We start from the raw sequence: 13,912 nt of genomic DNA, 5'->3' as shown, positions 1-13,912 counted from the left end.
TTTCCTTTTTGGACTTTTATCTTACCAAGTGTCATTTGTACTTTATTTTTTAACTCTGAATAGAAATAACTTTAAACCTTTTTTTCTTTTAATAAAGATATTAAATGCTATATTGAACAAAAGAAAAAAGAATTGTATCTGATCAAGAAATCAAGCACATCACTAAGAGAGGTGGTGAGTATTTTTCTAAATATTTGAAATCATTAAAGAAGGGAAATGTCTTGGCAGAATCATGTTTTTGTCCTCCTGCTTTTAGTTCCAATGATATGCCTTCTCCTGGATCTTTCTAATGCAAACAAATAAATGTGAGGGAAAATGTTCCTTTTTTTTTGTAATCAATCTATTATTTATGTTTAGTATCCTTTTTAAATTTTGAGCTCCAAATTGTCTCCATTCCACCCACTGAGAAGGCAAGCATTCAGTTACATGTGTGAAATCATGCAAAATATTATTTCCATATTAGCCAAACCTCCCAAAAAAAGCAAGAAAAAATTTTCAAAGTGAGAAATTATACTTCAGTTTGCACTCGGGAGTTCATCAGTTCTCGAGGCAGGTGGCATTTTTCATCATGGTCTTTTGGCACTTTATGGATTATGGTATTAATCAAAGTATCTAAGTCGTTCATAGTTGTTCATCATATAATACTGCTTTTACTGTGTACAATGTTCGCCTGGTTTTGCTCATTTCACTCTGCATCTTTTTATGGAAGTCTTTCCAAGTTTTTCTGAAGTCATCCTGCTCATCATTTCTCATAGCACAGTAATTTTCCATTACAATCATATGCCACAGCTTGTTTGGTCATTCCCTAATTGATGAACATCCCCTCAATTTCCAATCCTTTGACACCACAAAAAGTTGCTATGAATATTTTTGTACACATAGGTCCTTTTCTTTTTTCTTTGGGATACAGACAAAAATGCTCCTTTCAAAGAAAGCCTGAAGGGTTGACCCCTGAGGAGTGCTTCTGATTGGCTCCAAGGTGTTGCTGCTTTTCCTTTAAATCTGATTGTAGACCTGGGTGAGAATCTGGACATCTGGGGACTTTTTTTTTAAATAAAAAAAACAAAATAAAGATTATCTTGGCTTAGATACTGACAAAAAACAGCCTGGCTGCTTAAGAGCTTCACTCCGCTTCCTGCTCTTATATCCCACGGGGGCAGGGCAAGATCTCATTAGCAGCCAGTCTTCCCTGGTGCTGGGCGCAGTGCTTTACACTGTATGGGCATTTAAAGTCAGAGTCTTATTACTGAGTAATGTAGAGGATTAGAGGCTAGCAGGTTTTTTTAAAATTCCTTTTAACTGAATGAATGGTGTCTTCTTGTTACTTCTTCCCTTTTCCCATGCATGGGCGCTAACTGAGAGGGCAGTGGTTTATGCATTGTAGTCAGACTCGCATAATTTAATGACTGGAGGGAGTGTTAGAGTGGTGTAGTCACAAGTCCCCTCTGCTGCTGCTTCTTGTGGCACGTGGAGCAAGTCTGGTAGTCTCTCAGTGCCTCAGTTTCTTCATTTGTAAAATGAAAGAAAGTCCTAGTACCTAACCAATCCCTGTTATTTGTGGGTGAAGAACCTACGGTCAGTAGAGATGAGGTTGTGTCGTTAGTTAAATTGTAGTAGAAACAAAGCTGGTCTTCTGACTTCCGACACTGTCCCCTTTTTCAGTGTGCCAGACTGCCTTCTCTTTATTAAAAACACAAAGGCAAGTAGAACTGATTTTTTAGTTGTTTTATTATCACCCAATTTTATTTTCCTCTGTATTCAGAATGAATTAGTGAAGTGAATTTAAGTGACTGCCTTGATTTGTTACCTATATAATCTTGAAGAACATTTGTGATAATTAGTTGAGAAAAAATAACTAAATACAAGTTATTTTTAACACATGTCTACATAAATAAACGAGGCCCCAGAAAGGCAGTATGAGATTGAAAACAAGAAAGAAAGACAAAAGTCTCTACATCTGGAACTGCCTTGGGTCTCAGCCTGTGTGACTGGGAGCCTTCATTTCTTGTCAGAAAGTGAAGATCACACTTGGGCTGCCTCCCTCATAGAGTTGAAGAGAAAGCTCTTTATAAGCCCTAATGTCCTGTGTCAATGGGAGCTATTATGTCAGCTGTGTTTTTATTCAAAAGACTCCAATAAAGTCTCACTCTGATGACATGAAAGGGCGTGACAGTGTCCTGGAACCTCAAAGGCTGTTTGTGTGGAGTTTGAGTTCTCTCGTGTCCTGCAAAATTGGGAAAGACTTAGGGTACGGCCCACCTGATACAGACAGTATGCCTGTCCTCTGACGATTCGAAGACCCTCTTTACCAGAAAGCTGGCCACCAAGAAGTGGAATTCTGCTAAGGCGTGGGAAGGTTGTGAATTTACTTACATGAATTATCCCTGCTTTTTACAGTAGTTTTCTACATTTAGAATTACTGATTAGTGAAAAAAATTGACAATGCAGTTACAATAAAAGACCTTGTTCTTAAACTGAATATTCTCACCAGCTGTCTTTTCTTTCTTTCAGGGAAAACGAGTAGATATTCAGAAAACAAAAAGTAAGTATTTTGGCATCTTTAAAAGTGCTTTCTTTTTAAAACAAAAGTTCATAGGATTATATCAGCAGGCCTTTTATGACAATCTGTGGCTCTCTGGCAGCAGAATTCAAGTCTGGAAGTCCGAAAAATTAGACACTTTATGAAGCTGCCACATGCTAGCAGTATGGTAGCGAATTAATTACTGAATATCTCTGAGACTCTGTTTCCTCAGTTGTAAATGGGACGTACCATTTCTCCTTTTCCTCTGGGTTGTTGTGAGAATTAAATAAATTCGTGTCTGTGATAGTGCTCTTTAAACTGGTGATATTATTGCCTTTTGGCAGGGTTAAGAGTGGTAAACAGAGTAACCCGTAGACTGGCTATAAAAAGATGAAAATGTGCCGTTAGGATTATTTTGTAAAGATCTTTGCCTGTGGATTTATTCGTATTTAACAATAAAGGAATGTTTTGTGTGTTTCCCAGCAGGAAGGCTCAAAAAGCCATTTGTAAAGGTAGAAGATTCAAGCCAGTAAGTACAAAGTGTGAGATCTAAGTAAAAATGGAGGAAATAGTTTAGTAATTTTGTTTGAAGGTTTCTACTCTCCAGTTTTAAAGGAAAAACAAAGGTTGTACAGTTACATTCCATAAAGTACATTTAATTAGAGAAAAGACAGGTTTTAAAATAGAATTTGATTCAGAATAAATGCTATGTAAAGGCAGATTTGAGATAGCAAATATGAAGATGGTTTATCTGATTCCTTTGTGGTGGCGATTAGAAATCAGACCTGATAAAACCTTATGGGTGATGTTTCAAAGTTTATATGAGAAGTCAGGAGATGTGTCCTTCCTGTACCATGGCCCCTGACCACTAGCCTGTCTTCCCCCTCTTCTAGAGCTGTGAGGTGTGCAAGAGACTGCTTGGAACCTCCTCTTTCCAGATGCCTGTTCTATCTGGGGTTTTTGTTTTATTATTTTAAACTACAATTTCTCTACCTGGAGTTTTATGAGAACTGTCACCTAGAACTGTTACTTTCATCATTGCATGGTAGGAATGGTTTTGAGGTAGGATTAAATAGAAAGGCATCAGGTCCTAGTGGACCAGAGCTGGCCTTAGAGTCAGGATGACCTGGGGTCAAGTCCTGCTTCATCAGACACATATTGACCATGTGGCCTTGGACATGTCACAACCTCTCAGTGCCCTTGGCAGCTATATAGGAATAAAAGTTGTAGAGTGAGTATAGATATGCTTTGGTAGAAGGGCTTTCCTCCCTTGAGAGTTCTGTAGGTCAATAAAATCACAATCCAAGTCTAAAAAAGACACATGTCTTCAGTTACCTGAGAGCATACTGTGCAGGCATCTGTTACAACTGATTTCAGCAGAAGAACCCTGAGAACTGACCGCACTTTTATTCACTAATCAACAAGCATTAGTTGTGGTACAGTGGATAGAACACAGGGCCTGGAATCTAGGAAGACTTGAGTTCAAATGCAGCCTCAGACACTTACTAGCTGTTAAGTCACTTAATCTTGTTTGCCTCAGTTTCCTCATCTGTAAAATGAACTGGACAAGGAAATGACAACTAAAAAACCCCAAATGGGGTCACGAAGAGTCAGACATGACTGAAAACAGCTGAACAAGAACATGTGCAGTGTGTGTGTGTGTGCTGAGCACTGCATCTCTGCTGTGACTCTTATTGGAGACCAGAGTTCCTAAGAAAGATTTTGAATTAGGGCAAGTTTTTCCGGTTGCTCTTCGTTTAGGAAATGTCTCTTTGTGCCTCTGGTTTTCAGAAGCATCTGGTGAATATCCCTCTGGGGCTTATGGGTGCCACTTACATAAAGGCTCTGCTGGTTTTAACCCCAGTGGGAAGGGCTCTCTTCATAATTGTATTATTCTCACAGGTGAAAGAAAACCAGGCTTGAGGTTTAAAGTGTTCTCAGAAGATGATGTGTGTAGTCTGAGGCAGCACGATGTTAGTGGGCTTCAGTGCCAAGAAGACCCGGTAGATTCAGGTTCCATTGGCTCCCCAGCCCTGTCCCTAACCTTAGTGCTTGTTGCAGAGAAGCTGCTCCCTGCATTGGTCGAGGGAAGCCCCCATGTCCCCTGTATGTATTCGAAGATCTGATTGGCTCAGACCTTGCCATGTGGTAACTTGGGTATTTTTAAGAACTAAGCGAATGTATGATGTGTTAAGTAAGTTATTTATAGCTAAATGAAATATTTGGTTCTGAAATATAAAACTTCTGTTTACAAAGCAGTTTTATTTATTTCATTTCACCTTAAAATTTCTTTTTCTCCCCGTCTTCCAGCCATTACAGACCATTTTACCTTCAGCTGTCCAATATACCTCTTATAAACTATTCCGTTCTAAACCCTGCAGTCCTTTTGATTTGGATAAAACGTCTAGTCTGCAGAAACAAACACAAGCTAAACAAAGGTTGGTTTGAATCTTTAATTTTAATAATTACATTCTTTTAATCTCTGCTGTGCTACTATTCAAATAGATCTTTGTTTTGAAGGTAAACAGGTTATACCTGATTGAATAAGAAACCAGCTGTAGCTGCTGCGAGCTTTTCTCTGTTTCTGCAACCCCCCCCCCGTCCCCAGCGCTCCCCAAGTTCCCAGCTCCCCTTCATGTGGTGTTTTCTCCTGGTAAAGGGCAGGGACCAGCTTGCTGGGTTTGCATGCTTGTGTTTGTGTCCCCTGCACTTAGTGTACCACTGGACAGAGTCAGGCACCATTAAATCTCCCTCCCTTGTCTAGTCCTGGAGTGTGGGAGTCTTCCAGGGTGCAGCCTGAGGGCCTCCTATCTTCTCTCTACGCCAGGGGTTCATAGTCTTTTTTGTGTCATGTATTATCTTTGGCAGATAAAGCTTAATGCTACTATGGGGTTTTACCTGTGTTCATAATTGAAGGAAATGTTCATTTTCAGTTAAAGGTTAGTGAAAGAAAGAGAGGTGTTTTCTGATCCATGTTCTCTATCCCTGGACCCCCTAGACCTGAGAACAGGACATCCTGATCTATACTCTTGCTTATCTCGTTGGCTTCCTTGGCTTCAGTTGTCATTTCTGCAGATGACTCGCAGATCCAGGTATTCTGTGCTAACCTAACTCTGTCCCTCTTCCTAACTTCTTTTCACATTTCTTTTGAGGACTTTGCCATGCTTCTGGTAACCGTTTGCAACCTAAAGTCCCCCCTACCTGCTTCCGCTCCTCACCCCCATGTCCAAAAATGATGTGATTTTTTATAGTCTTTTAATGTTTGCAGAAAGCTTTATGTGTATTATCTCAGTTGGTGTTTACAGCAACCCACTGAAGTGAGTGTTAGGCACATTTTGCAGATGAGGGTACTAAGGCTCAGAGTGGTTAAGGAACTTGGTCCCATTGCAGATGCCCTTCAGAAATGGGGCAAGGCCTGCATTCAGCCTTACTGCACTGTGTAATTCTGTTTTCACCCCATCTCTTGCATCTGCCTTCGCCACTTCCCCAGCCACCCTCCAGGTGCAGGCCTTTATCACTTCTCACTTAGCCTGTTGTAAAATAACTTCTTAGTTGATTTCCTTGCTTCTAGTGTCTCCTCTCTTTAGTATATCCTCCTAACAGCCACCAAATTAATAGTCGTGAAATACAAGTCTGTCCATGGCCCTCCCTTGTTCAGAAAACCTACGGTGGGTGGCTCTGTTGTGTCCAGGATAAAATACCAGTTTCTCACCTTGTCGTTTATAGCAGCCGGTTTTACAGAGTGTGGCTGCTGCGCATGCTATAGCTTCTTGGAGCCCCAGGTGAGAGTTGGGTGGCAGGTGACACCCAGGGTGGGTGAGCAGCCCTGAAAAGGGCTCAGCAAGCCCTCGGTTGAGGATCACCTACAGGCCTCAAACCCTTTGGGGAGTTAGGGGGTGTCCTACCCCAAGCATGTGAAGAGTTCCCCCACAGAATGGGCAGGTGAGAACAGTGTTCCAGCAGCCACAGAGGTGGGTGAAGCAGGTGCCGTGGTCCGTCGAAGATGCCCCGAGGCCATCCACTGCATCCTGGGCCATCGCCAGTGAGGCTGGTGACTCTGTGCAGCTCTGCCTCACTGAAATCCAGTTCACTCACAAGTCAGGAGACCGCCCCGTGTGCTCATGGAGCTCTTCAAAAACAACAGAATATAGTAGCTGACGTTTCTGTCGTGCTTTTCAGTCTACAAAGCACTTTACAAATATTACCTCATTTGATTCTCACAACAGTTCTAGAAGGTAGATGCTGTTGTTATTTCCACAGATGGGTAAACTGAGATCAACAAAGCATCACAGCTAGACAGTGGATAGAGCAGTGGGCCTGGAGTCAGGAAGTCCTGAATTCAAATCCACCCTCAGACATTTGCTGGTTATATGACCCTGGACAAGTCAATTCACTTCTCTTTGTCTCAGTTTCCTCAAGTGTAGAGTGGGGGTAATAGCAGCAGCTACCTCCCTGGATTGTTATGAGGATCAGGTGAGGTAATATTTGTGAAAGGCACTGTGTAAATGATTATTCCCTTCCCTTCCCTTCCCTCCCCCTAGTGACTGCAGTGGAATTTGAATTCACTTCCTCCTGACTCCAGGACCTGCACTTTATCCACCATACCACTTTGTTGCCTCACTTACGACTTTCCACATCCCAGGGCAAACCTTATTTCATCCTCTCCTTAATTCACTCTGGGTCCTAGCCAGATTGGAGTACTACTACCTGTTCCCCACCCACCTGGACACTGCCATCCCAACTCCCTTTACTCTCTTGGAGTCCTTCTCTACTCCCTGCTGCTGCCTCGACTCCCCTTTGAACCTTCCATCCCTCACATGTTGTATTTGCTCGCCAAAGTGGAGGGTTGAGTGTGAGCTTTGTGAGAGCAGAGAACATTTCACTTTTGTCTTCTTATGCCCAGCCTCTTTGCATGATGGCTTGGAATTAGTCAGTGTTTATTGAATTGGATTTCGTGTCATCTAGTTTCTTAGGCTTATTATGGGTAACATTTTAAACAAAAATTTTTTTGTCATAACTTCTGAATATATTTCAAAGGTATTATACTGTTCTTTTCATGAGTGCTTCTAATGTCCATGATGTTTAAAAATAGTAGTTTATTAATTGGTTTGAAGCATTTCTTTAAATTTTATTTACATTACTAACTTGTTCTGTGGAAAAAAGGTTTTGCTAAGCAAAAGGAGTCGTTTTCTGTGAAAGTAACTTAGATTTTCTTTGCTGTCATTTAGGATAGATGTATCTTTCTGATAATTATATGACTATGATAAATATTTATAATAACTGTTCTTGTTTTTCATTTTCAAATAGAAAGTTGTGTCATAAAAATTGAACGTTAGCCCTAAATGTAGATGTGTATGGGGATTTTGCCCCATGCCCATTGGAAGCATTTGCCTTCTAACAGGAACCGAGCAGGCTGTGAAGCTGATGAAGGGCGCTGCCCACCCGCGCAGCCTCGCCTCCGAGAGAACAGGAAGAAGGGCTACTGCGAGTGCTGCTCCCAGAGATATGAGGCGCTACAGGCTGTATGCTTCCTCTTATCATTGGACAAAGGACAATTTTTAAAACTTCTTATTAGATAAATAAGTGGATTTTCAGTTTTTCCATGATTTAGAACTTGACAAGTATAGACAGAATAATTCAACAAAAAATTTTAGAGCCAAAATCAACTGTCAGATTTATTACTTATTTTTGAAAAGCCAGCATTTAAAATTTTCAAAAATTTTTGGTCTAATAGCTCTGGATCCCATGTGACATTCCATAAAAATCATAACTTTTGTATTAATTTGCTTACCTTTTTATTTAAATTGCATATTTGTTTGAATTCAGCAATATTGCTGCTTTTACAAAAATCATCTATTCCTGTTATTCCTGGCATACCTGCACAACCACTGGTAGTGAGTCTGATTCTGCTGCTCTAGAAAGATGCCAACACTCAGTGCTAGGAGGAAGAAATACAGATCTTCCCCGACAGAAACTGAAATGGCCTGGAAATGGTTCTTCTGAGAAGTTGTTTGTAAATAGAAAGTGTCACCTGTTTCTTTACTTTGTCCTTGAGCTTGAGTTTGTGCCACTGAATTAGCGTCAGGATAAAGGATCCCAGGGCCTACCGCAGAGAACAGGACCAAAGGCGTTTTTTTCTGGGCGTCTCAGCTCTCCTCCCTCTTCCATTTCTGAGATGTTTCTCTGGACACTTACATGTGATGGAGCCCTTAAGAGAACCGGGAGAGCAGTCTTTGGCTGAGGAGAAGATGCACACAAGCAGACAGACTTCTCAGAGCCTGGCCCCTTTTTCTTTTCCTTCCCATGTGTCCCCCTGGCTCCTTCCTCTTTTCTAATCTGCTGCCTTCTCTGAGATTACATTCCACCAGCAGAGGAGCTCCTTTAGGACAGGGATCTGGCTTTATTCTTTCTTTGTATCCCCATTGCTCAGCACAGGGTCTGAGACACAGTGCTTCATCAGTGCTCATTTACTTGAGGTGGTCTAGCTCAACATGCTCACTTTAAACAAGAAGGGACTGAATCCTAGACCAAGGGAAGTGACTTGCCTAAAGTCATCAACCACCACCAAAACTCAGGCTTCCATCTGTAGTAGGAATTTGAGGGAATAAATTTGTGCCCTAAAATGTCCATGTAAGGCATATTATTTTTTAAAAATTCATCAAGTAAAACAATGTTAAGCGATAGCATTATATGAAAGGACCCTGCGTGCTGCATATAACTTCCCTTATACAAGCAAGTGATATTGGAAAAGTTCCTGAGAAGAAGGCTCTTCTAGAGTTTTCTGAGTGTGTCTATTCAGGACGCAATTCTCTTGATCCTCTCAACTTCAGCTGTTCTGGCTTCCCTATTTTTAAAAAAGCATTGGTTACATTGTAGATGGACTCTGTCCACTTGTGGCAGCTTTAATATATTTGATCGGTGACATCCATTTATTCAGCATTAAATATCTTTAACCTTTAAATATGCCTTCATTTCTAACATTTCATGAGATTTAAGCATTTCATTTTTTATATTCTGTTCTCCTCTGGATCCTCCAGTTACCATATTTATTGTAGGATCCAGAATTGGACAAAGTATGGCCTCTGGAATTACTTCTGGATCAGAATTATCCTGATTCCCTCTTTAGACTTGTGTTGACACTGACCTGGAAGGTTCAAAACAACCTCCCCCCAACCCCAACCCCCTTGCATTCAACCCTTCATAACCAGAAAACTTTGTGACTTTTGGCTTCTCGGTGGCTCATTTCATACCTGTGAAATTAGTACAGCTGTTAGCCTTTCGCCACTTAAGGAAATGTCGTAAAGATGAAAATGATTGATAGAGGAGAAAAGTGATTTTAAGACGCTCCCGGACATCGAGCTTCGGCTGGTCTGCAGCCTCTTCTTAATTAACCTGGCGATGCCTGGCTCATGTTTGGGTTCAGTGGGCCTCTCCAGTCACCTACACGGAAGGACCACAGGCTTTTGAAGCAGTTGATCTTTTCTCTCAAAAACTCCACTTCTGCTAACCTTTTTGTGACCTTGGCTGTTGGAAGCCCTTCCTTAAAATATTAGAGAACCTTCTTGTCATGAAACATGTTTTAAGGCAAGATGACGTTAGGAAAACAGCCTGAGCAGAAAGGCTTTTCATTTGTTTTATAATTTGCTGTGCTGCATCCCTCATGTGCTTCTGTTTTTTATTTTAGCATCTTCTAAGTGAACAGCACAGAAACTTTGCACAAAGTACTCAGTATCAAGTTGTTGATGATATCATATCCAAGTTGGTGTATGACTTTGTAGAATACAGAAGCAATATATCCAAAAGGTAATTTTTTAATTTAGATACTTTAATTTTAAAAAGGGAAGAAAATTACATAGATTTAGATTTAGAATTTTTGTACATACCAGACTTTCGAAGAATTCCAGGTTTCTGGTCTCTATTATAGGCTTTAGAAATGCACATTTTGCTAAGATATATTTTCAGGGAGTAACATTTCTTAAACACTATACATAGTGTGAGGGGTATAGAACTCTGAAGTTTCAGGGGTTTTTTGGTTTGCTTTTTTTTCCTGGCTAGACTAACCTATAGAATTTTCTGGTTGGTTCCTTGAAAAGATGCTTTTTCAGACTAGACCTGTTATTTCATGACAATTGTGAGCTCCTGGATAGTAGCTCCCTCTACCACTGCAGGTCACCACCTTCTCTGGGGAGTTGTCTAGCTCCCTGAGAGGTTAAGGGATTGCTACAGCTCACACTGCCAGTTTGTGTCAGAGGTAGGACTGGAACGCAGGCCTTGCTGACTTCCAAGCTAGTTCATTGTTTTCTTTCTCCATTCAAGTACAGAATCTTCAGCCTAAGATGACAACAAAAATCCATACACAGAATAAAATAGATTTAATGGCACCTATTTAAAAATTAAAACAAAAAAAGTTAGGGCATTTATTTAGGGAGATAATGGCAAACCAGCTGGGAATGGAATTCCTAGATTTCCCTTAATGCAGTCTTTCCGCTACTTGGTTTTTATAAGATAGTTCCAAAGATATTTTCCTCGTTTCAATTGTATCTAATCTGCTCAGTAACTAGTCTAATGTTTTTTCTTTTCTTTTTTTCCCTTGTTTAAAGAATAAAATGCAGTATTGGCTCTTTTGTCCCTGTCACTGGAAATACTTGTAAAAGGAATGAACCTGAAAAACAAGGGGAATTGCACTGTGTTTCCTTGAATGACTCTCGGGGAAATACTACCAAACAGGTAACGAAACAGGATTTCCAATATCAAGAAAGCAAGGATCCTTCAACAGAAGGTTGCCTTCAGTTCAGAGCCCACAGATTTATTTGCTTCATGTAGTCCATGTCCTTACAACTCAACAAGCAAACTCGGAGAACAGTTGGACTGTGGAAAATCTTATATAATAAATCCAGTGGAAAGGGACATGAAGCTGAATTTGGCACAGCTACCTCTGAATAAAGATAGGCAGGGATATACTCCTGAAGTTGTTTCTGACCATAAAGGAACTATGAATGAGAAAGACTTAGAAGAACTAAAAACAGAATGCTGCCCATATATCCTAGAGACATTTATGCACATTTCTAATTTTGACAAAACAGACAAAAATGTGTCTCAGCTGAAACGAAAGTCAGATAGTATGATTTTCCCAGATACCCGGCAGAAGAAAAAAGGCACTAGTTCCCCACATGGTACTGGTTCTAGTTGTAGAGTCATTAGCAATTTACCAGAACAACCTGCTGGTCAAGCCAAGATAATGTTCCATAGTCATCCTGGTGAAGAACCCAAAGCATCGGATATATTGAAAGTACAGACAGTTTACCTTCAGGGAAGCTGCATCGAAAAGTAAAAATAGTATTAGGAAGAAACAAAAAAAGAAGTCAGAAGAAGGTTGAATTACATTTAAAGAATAAAACAGAATTTCCTGCAGCAAAAGAAGAAGACAGTGTGTGTAGTTCACCAATACAGTCTTTAGTGGAATTATTTCAGACCAGTGAAGACAGTTCTGAGTTTCTGGGTTTTACAAGCTATTCTGAAAACCACAATTCACATGACACATTAGAGGTTTGGGAGGAAGAAAATGAGAATAGTTTGTTGTCCTTGTTTTTCTCTTCTTCTTCGACCTCCACATTTACTGGGTTTTAGAAGAGTTTTTTGTTTTTGTTTTTAATTTGTATTTTTCACAAATGGCGAGGATTGTATCCCTGAAAATATTTTTATATGTATGTAAAAATTCTTGTTTTATTATTTTGTGTCATCTGTACATTTTAATAACAGTGTAAATATTAAGAATAAAGATGATTATTAGTATTTTCTTAAGAATTAAGTACTTTTATGTAAGTAAAGGCAGCTGAAGTTAAGGTGTCTGCTACCTCGCATATTGTGTACATAATTTCTAAATAAAACTGTTTCTGAATGAGCAGTTAAATAGAACTTGCACTGCAAGAAAAATGACTTGCACTGAAGGAGGCAATTTTGAGTAACTATGGAATTCATCTAAAAACTGAGTGTCTCAAATTTGGTGTTACAATTAAATCTGTTTAAATATCAGATCTGGGACAATATGCATACCACTGAAAACTGTTATCATGGTAAAAGGAGCATGTTTACAAATTATAGTGTGCAGATGAGTGAGTGCTGCCTCAAGAGCCATGTTTGGTGCCCCTCGAGCAATGTTCTAAGGTGTGTCACGTTGATTTGTCCTTTGATTTTCTCGAAGAACTGAGTATGTGCCAGTACAATAAAACAAAAGAAAAGGCTCCTTAGTGGATCTGATTTTTTGATTCTTCGGAGTGCTTGTGCAAGTTGGCAAGCTTTTCATCTCTTTCAACAACCTTAGCAGAGGGGGGTGGTTGGGAGGAATTATGTGTGAAGATAGTGTTCAGATCTAGTAGAGCCCAGATGCCTCACAAACATCCCAGTAAAGTTCTGAAAATGTACGGAAGGGACAACGAGGGAGCGGGAGGAATAAGCATTTGTATGCCTACTATGCACCAGGCATGTTAAAGAAAACCAAAAAGATTCGTCTCCAAACTGCTCCCGTCTGTTTCAGGATTGTACAAAAACCAGCCACCATTCTGCAGAAATGTGGAGCAGAGACCAGCTAGGGTAGATGGAAGGTGAAGCAAGGAATAACCTGATTCCAAAGCAGGAAAACAAGCACACAGAGAGAGGCAGCCCAGCCCCAGCACAGGCAGACACAATGGCGGGAAACGGGGCCAGACTAGCTTCCAGACTCCAGGGTCTGAACCTGAATCAGGCAAATATACTAGGAACAGAGGTTCACAGAGTTAAAATTAGGGGATGGAGTAAAATCCGTTATGCTTGAAGCAATCTCAAAACAGTGATGATTTCCAGCAAGACCTTAATAAAAATAGACCAGATAAAAAGCAGGGAAACTGTTATGCTTAAAGTCACCAATTAATGAGGTAATGTCCACTGACCTGTATAACATCTAAATACTTAAAGGGAAACCTTATCGGATTGCAGGGGGAAAACAGACTAACGGTGATTTAATGTGCTTTGAGATTTGGACAAATTTAACAAATTTTTTTAAAAAGTTAAGCAAACTTGAGAAAAATTTGAGATGATAGGAAAAGTATAGAGGTCAAGCATGAGTTAAAAGAAAAGAGGAGGGGCAGCTAGATGATGCAGTGGGTAGAGCTCTGGCCTTGGAGTCAGGAGGACCCGAGTTCAAATCAGGCCTCAGACACTTGACACTAGCTGTGTGACCCTGGCCAAGTCAATCCCAATTGCTTCACCAAAAAGAAGAGAGGAGTGGGCACTCCCAACCAGTCCCTTTAGGGAAGTGTGAAGTCCATAGGTGTAGCAAATACTCATGTTTTTAGGCTTCTCTAATGAATTGATCAGTTTTGTTATCTTTTTCATTTTGTCTTTCCAAAAATGTTA

The 13,912-nt window shown here is 40.2% G+C and overlaps 1 protein-coding gene across 1 annotated transcript in view; it reads left to right on the top strand.

Annotated features, from left to right (window-relative positions):
• Nucleotides 1–12,762, top strand: part of DBF4 (DBF4-CDC7 kinase regulatory subunit) — a 37,871-nt gene extending 25,109 nt beyond the window's left edge. The window contains 11 exon segments of the mRNA XM_020987467.2: nt 98–174; nt 2,512–2,542; nt 3,008–3,050; nt 4,832–4,887; nt 4,890–4,963; nt 6,469–6,472; nt 7,943–8,043; nt 10,206–10,324; nt 11,122–11,287; nt 11,289–11,801; nt 11,804–12,762. Coding sequence (XP_020843126.1) covers nt 98–174; nt 2,512–2,542; nt 3,008–3,050; nt 4,832–4,887; nt 4,890–4,963; nt 6,469–6,472; nt 7,943–8,043; nt 10,206–10,324; nt 11,122–11,287; nt 11,289–11,801; nt 11,804–12,148 — 1,529 coding nt within the window. The 3' untranslated portion in view covers nt 12,149–12,762.
• Nucleotides 12,763–13,912: the final 1,150 nt, after the last annotated feature.

The sequence above is a fragment of the Phascolarctos cinereus genome, unplaced genomic scaffold, assembly GCF_003287225.1.
Source record: "Phascolarctos cinereus isolate Bilbo 61053 unplaced genomic scaffold, phaCin_HiC Scaffold_1;HRSCAF=81, whole genome shotgun sequence".
NCBI classification, from domain to species: domain Eukaryota; kingdom Metazoa; phylum Chordata; class Mammalia; order Diprotodontia; family Phascolarctidae; genus Phascolarctos; species Phascolarctos cinereus.
The sequence above is the reverse complement of the archived record's forward strand: the minus strand, read 5'-3'. Positions and strand labels throughout refer to the sequence as shown.